Here is a 6,764-nt window from a genome sequence, read left to right as displayed (position 1 = left end):
GTCTTTATTCAAGACACATCATCATTTTTTATCATACATATTTTTTATATATATATATATATATGTATATATTACTATCTCAACCTTTATCATTATTCGCAATTAAAAGCAAATGTAGATATACTATATAATATATATCTATATTGTTAGATATTGTATATCTAACAATTAGTAAGATAGACAAAATATCCTAAATAAAGTAAACTTTTGAGTTAATGAAATTAAATCTGCATATCAACAATATCAGATCTAGCATTAACGTACATTGATATTTATTAATCAAAATCAGGATGTGAACAATAAAATTGTACAATATATTTATTCTTTTTAATGTTATTATAAAAAAATAATTAAAAAATCGATCAAGAGATAATCATATTTTTTTAAATTTTTTGTTTTGACAGAAGCTGTCAAAAAAAGTTAGGTTACATTTTTATATATACATGAGAATACATCATAATAAAAATGAACAGCGCGTACAGCGCTTTCAGCGTGTTTTTAAAGAAACTTTAAATTCAAGATGGCTGAACGCACTACGTTCAAATATTGCTTTTTATTTGAAATGTTAATATTGAAACATATATATAAAATAATACTAATAATAAATTAATTAACTAAAATTTTTCGTACTAACATATTTATCTTGAAATATTTCAGATAAATGAAGATTACGTCATTTATATCCGTAGAACAAACATACAATAGAGTTACCTTACTATATCATATGTAATCTATGATCGTTGTAAAATGGTTCTGTGTTTACTTGTATTACGACTATTTTATTATTTTGCATAAAGTAATATCGAAAATAAATATGTTACTTTTGTGATTGTGATATCGCATAATTAACGAGAGAGAAATGATATTTAATGATTATTCGAATTCATTAGTAAAATAGCATCGTAGAAATGACTCCCAAACGCAAAGTAAGTGTTTATGTTTACCAACTTCTGTTGTTTTTATTGTCAATATTATTGTTCTCTTTTTTTCATAGACAACACTTGTTGTTAAGATAGTTTAATAATTTAAAAAAGAAATAAAATGTAAATGTGATATTTTATGATTTATTAAAATAATTCATGTATATAATATTGTTTTATTATTTTTTTTTTATTTTTTTTTATCAACACAGACCACGAGTTCTGAATCAACATCATCGTCGAGTTCTGGCTCTTCGTCGAGTAGTTCTTCAAGTTCTGGTAGTGAATCAAGTTCATCCGATTCTGAAAACTCTAGCAGTTCGGCTAATAGTCAGAAAGCATCTGATTCCGAAAGATCCAAGAAGAAAGTACCGTTTCCACAGGCCAGACATGTTAAATCTAAAACTGAACCAACACCGACCACAACGGCAGAAAATAAAAGCAAGGAGAGACCGCAACCTAAATCTAGACCAGTAGTTTATTCCTCAGAATCCGAAGAGTCACCTAGCAAATTGAAACCTGTGAAAAGGAAATTACCTGCTAAACCTAAAGCTACAGCAACTGTAGCGCCAGTAGTTAAAGTTCAAAAATCACCTATCAAGCCATCGTCTAACATTACCCAACACAAAAATGTTTTAGCCGTTAAACCGAATACTAAACAAGTCAAGCTTTCAGGTAATAGTAAAATAATATTTTATTTATTAATGTAATAATTAATGAAATAGTTTTATTCTATTAAATATAGGACCCTCGGGAACGAATATAAAAGTATCGGATAAAAATACCAAAATACCGTTGGAACCGTTGCAAAAAAAATTTAAAAAAAAGAGTATATTTAGTCCTGAAAATAGTAGTGAAAGCGACAACTCTTCTGCACCTAAAATTAATGCAATTAAAGCGGCTAACAATAACGTCAAATGTAACAAAACTCAACCTAAGATGAAACCTGCGGAGCCCAAATTAAAAGCTGCTGTACCACCAAGACCCGGTAATTATTAAATTTACAAATTTTCGTTATTCTATTTAAATAGAAAGATTTTCTAATGAATTTGTTTCTCAAAATTGCAGCTCTAGCAGCTAAACCTCCGCAAATTCAAAAATCTGATAGTTCTGCCAGTTCCAAGAGTTGTTCGGGTGGATCAGGTTCCTCTGGTTCAACAGATAGTAGCAGCGATTCGGATTCATCGGAAAGTGCTACTAGTCCACAATCTCAACCTAAAAAGAAAGATATTCCACCACCGGTAGCACAGAATATTGCAGCAAGTGTTCAACCTAAAAGACCATCGGCAACGGTTGCACCGGTTAAACCTTTAAAATGTACAAAGAGACAAGGTATTATATTGCGATTTATATGACTTAATTATCGAATAGTTTGAATTAACAAATATATTTGATTAGTAGGTAGAATAAAAAGTGAAGACGATGGAGATGCGTCAGCCAGTGACAAGGAAATAGATGAAAACATTGATGTGAATCCTTCTAAGGGAACGGTTAAAGGAAAACGGAAGTTGCAGACTCGTAAAGGAAGCAAGTTACTACAACTGCAAACGAAAGCTGCCAGCGATTCGGAATCTGACACAGGTATTAATACAATTATTTTATTCTATTGCATTGTACTAACAGATAATAATTGTTTTTTATTTTAATTGATTGTAATTCTATGCATATTACTTATTTTATATTGGCTCTCTATCAACTTTCTTAAATTAACGAAATACTAAAGAATATATTCTATGCTTTTCTCTATAAAACAGCATGCTTTTGATATTATCGCGTTTAAATTATAATCGCAAATAGAATACATGTGAACAAAAAAAGAGAGAAAACGGGTAGATATTAATGCAGTAGATAAAAGCATGAGCAGTTTGGAAAAAAAAATAAATAAAAATAAAGGTAGAATATAATTTGTTGGGGGAGTGAATATATAGGACTCTATGCTGCCCCCTTAACACAAAAAAACAGTATTTGCTATAATGGATGAATGGATAAATTGGACATATTTAAATCATCGCTCTGGTAGGATTCTGCTGATCGATTTGGAAAAATGTTTTGTATTTGAAACTAGCGCATGTCCAAAGTGTCCTAAGATGCAGATACAGTCTTTTTGCTTATGGCGGCAGTATGGTTCTCAGGTATGGAAACGGTAGAGCGTAAACGTATCCTGCAAATTCCACTGATCCGGTGTGATTTATCGGGAGTAGCTGAAAGCAAGAGAAGTACGAGCAAGTCACCGGTTAAGCGTGCTGGTCCTAGTCAAGGCGCTAGACATTCAACATCCACAACGACCAATAGAACAACGCAGAGCACTACTACTGGGTCTTCCAGTTCTGCTGCTAATAGAACCGGACAAAACTCATACAATCGTACACGTACTACCAAGGAAAGAGAATGTCCATTGGCAGCATGCTGCGACTCCCGTGGCCATCTTTCTGGAAAACTTGACACACATTTTACCTTGGAAGCGTGTCCCTTGTATCACAACACTACGCCGCAAAATTGCATGTAAGAAAAATCAAATAAAAATCTTTTAGATCTTCGTATTTCTTTTTTTCTTGTAGTATTACTTATTGCACGTTATTAATTAATATTGCAGAGAATTTTATAAAGAAAGGAAAAAGAAGGAAGATGAACGGAAGAAGTCGATAGCGAATCTTGCTAAAAAATCACCCAAAGGTGGACATCAGACTACGGAACAACGTAATTATCAACTCAAAGTTAGAGAGATAAGAAACAAGTGGAAACCGCATACGGGTGAAAATAATGGTAGCGATAGCGGTAATGATCTTCCTGGAAATGAAAAGGACAAACAACCGCGTTTGACCAATCTCACTTCTGATTACGATTTGAAATTATTTATGGAAGCTCAAGCGACGTCCAGCGAAAAAATTGTAAATAATATATATATTTATTGTAATCTACAAAATGTATCTTATCTCATATATATATATATATCATTTTAAATTTGATTTATTCGATAGGAAAAAGAATTGAAAGAATTGGACTACGACGGAGATGGCAGAAACAGCGGTGGTACTCGATGCATCGAAATGGGAAAATGGGAAATGGAAGTTTGGTATCAAAGCCCGTATCCGGAAGAATTTAGTCGTGCACCGAAACTTTATCTTTGCGAATATTGTCTGAGATATGCGAAGAGTCGTCAGGTGTTGAGAAGACACAGAGAAAAATGTTTATGGAGACATCCACCTGGACACGAAGTATACAGGTTGATATTTTATTTATAAATAAATAAATAAATTAATTAATTGTATAAACATTTCTTTATATATATATATATACTCTTTAATAATAATACTTTTTTTTTTGTTTGTTTTTTTGAATTTCAGAAAAGATAAGATCGGTGTCTGGGAAGTGGATGGCAAACGTTACAAACAATATTGTCAAAATCTGTGTCTCCTAGCGAAGTTCTTCTTAGATCATAAAACTCTTTACTACGACGTGGAACCGTTCCTCTTCTACGTGATGACCATTAGCGATTCTGAAGGATGTCATACGGTTGGTTACTTCAGTAAGGTAAGTCAAAAACAAAAGATAATAATTTATTTATTTTTTATTAAAATAATTATTGAACGCGTATTTTTACAAATGATTTTATTAATCAATCAAACGTGATATTCCTTTCATAAATCTATGAAAATAAAAATCTTATCGTTCCATGATTTATTGATCTTTTTTTTTTAAAAAAAAAATATATATATACTAGAAATGATTAAAAGTTAAAATAATAATTAAAAATAAAAAGAAGTGTTTATAGCAAATATACAACAAATTATTTGATTGATAAATTGTTCGATAAATCGGTATTCGTGTTGGAATCTTTGATCTTTCGGAATTCCAAAGTTCGTAGTCCGTATAAATTTAGAGTGACCTTTGACCCTGGGAAAACGCCCTCTTCTCTCTCTCTCTCTCTTTCTCTTTCTCTTTCTCTTTCGTCCCCAGACGTTCCGGAATTTTCTGCAACCCCTTAAAGAAACACTTGGCAGGTTTCTAATTTGTTTTCTCGAATAAAATCGTATTACAACAAAATAATCCTAATATCTAGATTAAAGATATTATTTATTTATTCGATTTTTAAATATATATAAACAAACAAAAATATATATATATATATTTTATTTTTATAAACATTTATATTATTCACATTTCCAATTTTTATTTGTATTTTTATAATCAACAAAAATTTGTTCTATTTTAAACAAATTAAAGGAATAATCAAATATACGCGTTTTCATTTTTATCGTAAAGATTAGTATACGGTATTAAATCGTATCGTTTTAAGTATACTTTTCTATCAGAATCGTTGAATTTTGCGTGTTAGAAAATTGTTTTCTTTGATTGTATGCCATACAAAAGAAAAAAATCCACTCGTCCTATTTTCTTTCTTCGTTTTTATTTTCTATTATCTATTTTTTTATTACTCTTCTTCTTCTCTTCTTGGAATTTACGTTAAAAAGTGCTTCTCATAAACAATGAAATAAGAAATGAATTTAATCGACCAATAAAATAGAGATATCTCTTCTTTTTCTTTTCCTTAATTTACATGAAACGTCTGATCATATTCGTATTTGACTACTTAAACGTAGAAATCCTACGAGAAGTTTCTGCAAGCTTGATTTTCCGGCCAAAACGATGATATATACTGGGTGTCTGAAATTTGTTTGATCGACGAAAAAAAAAGAAGAAATAATGTTGCACAAACGTAAAGTGTGTCGTTTAAAACTTTAATTTAAAAAAAGGGGCGGTGGGGGAGAGGGGGGCATGAAAGAAATTCAAATTCAAATGATAAATGTTTGCTCGGCAATTAAATTCTCAATCGATTATGTTCGTTAATTTCATTTCTTATGCTTCATCTACGATGTTTAATCCTTTGCAATATTATTCCCCCTCTTTAATTTCAAATTTAAATATTTGATATTATTTTAGAAATTACGTTTGAAGAAATCTATTGTCGAGTAACAGATAATTATTCGAAACAGGCTCATCATAATTTTCCTACAACGTGGTGTCCAATTTTTACAATCGTTTAAACGGTTCATACTTTGAATGAAAATTTAAGTGATTTAATATTTGCGTTATTGATTTTTCATTAAAAAAAAAAAAAAAAGTTTTAAATGAGAGCTACGTTTGTGTAACATCATTTTTATTTTATTATTTCCGTATACAAAAGAATTCGCTGACACCGTTTAGCCGGAAAAACCTTAGACACCCTGTATATATATATATATATATATTGAGGGTGTAGGGTCGAAATCTTTGCAGACGTTCATCGACCTTTGACCCCGACTGGGCTCGCGACCTACCATAGCGCTGGGAAGGGTTGATGAAGTTTTACATTTCGAAATCAATACCATTCACTTTGATGTAATACTATTTCAAATCGATCACTAACGTTTCTATAATAATATCTATTTAATATATATGTATATATATATTCTGAAAAGGACTAGCAAATATTTCCATTTGCATAACATACACACACACATACACATATATATAAAAATGATAGAATTCAGATTAAAAACAATACATCAATGAAATTCAATCTAACGATAATAATCTTTACAAGAGTAACACCAAGATTTAGATCTCTTTATCAAATCCAATTAAAAATCTTTCTTAGTTGAATAAAAAGATCATTTTCAATATTAACACCCAGTATAAAAGGGCGTACCTCATAGGATTCCTATAGAACAAGTAAAAGGTAGGAGTAGTGACAAGAGTTATAAAACTTAATGAATAATAGTAATAGAAGTAATGGAAGTAATCTGTAATATTAGTATGAATATTAGTAGTAACAACAATAAAAGTAGTAGAAGTATCATGCCA

General features: G+C 30.4%; 2 protein-coding genes across 9 annotated transcripts in view; one reads left to right on the top strand and one right to left on the bottom strand.

Annotated features, from left to right (window-relative positions):
* LOC106786091 (alpha-(1,3)-fucosyltransferase B) overlaps positions 1–93 on the bottom strand; it is a 2,374-nt gene extending 2,281 nt beyond the window's left edge. The window contains exon 1 of the mRNA XM_014747116.1: positions 85–93. Within this exon, the coding sequence (XP_014602602.1) occupies positions 85–93 (9 nt within the window). The remainder of the gene's footprint in view (positions 1–84) is intronic.
* Positions 94–728: 635 nt separating this feature from the next.
* LOC106786106 (histone acetyltransferase KAT7) overlaps positions 729–6,764 on the top strand; it is a 30,755-nt gene continuing 24,719 nt past the window's right edge. For 4 of the 8 annotated variants that reach the window (XR_001381616.1, XM_014747143.1, XM_014747149.1 and 1 more), the window contains exons 1-9: positions 729–926; positions 1,133–1,595; positions 1,666–1,908; positions 1,989–2,252; positions 2,319–2,501; positions 3,041–3,422; positions 3,514–3,808; positions 3,899–4,143; positions 4,265–4,451. Coding sequence is in view for 7 of the 8 variants with exons in the window: in XM_014747143.1 (XP_014602629.1) it covers positions 909–926; positions 1,133–1,595; positions 1,666–1,908; positions 1,989–2,252; positions 2,319–2,501; positions 3,041–3,422; positions 3,514–3,808; positions 3,899–4,143; positions 4,265–4,451 (2,280 nt within the window). In the remaining variant the exon portion in view is untranslated. The remainder of the gene's footprint in view (positions 927–1,132; positions 1,596–1,665; positions 1,909–1,988; positions 2,253–2,318; positions 2,502–3,040; positions 3,423–3,513; positions 3,809–3,898; positions 4,144–4,264; positions 4,452–6,764) is intronic. The other 4 variants (XM_014747148.1, XM_014747144.1, XM_014747147.1 and 1 more) reach the window with 4 other exon arrangements.

Source organism: Polistes canadensis, unplaced genomic scaffold (genome assembly GCF_001313835.1).
Source record: "Polistes canadensis isolate GaletaPanama2010 unplaced genomic scaffold, ASM131383v1 scaffold_65, whole genome shotgun sequence".
NCBI lineage: Eukaryota > Metazoa > Arthropoda > Insecta > Hymenoptera > Vespidae > Polistes > Polistes canadensis.
The sequence above is the reverse complement of the archived record's forward strand: the minus strand, read 5'-3'. Positions and strand labels throughout refer to the sequence as shown.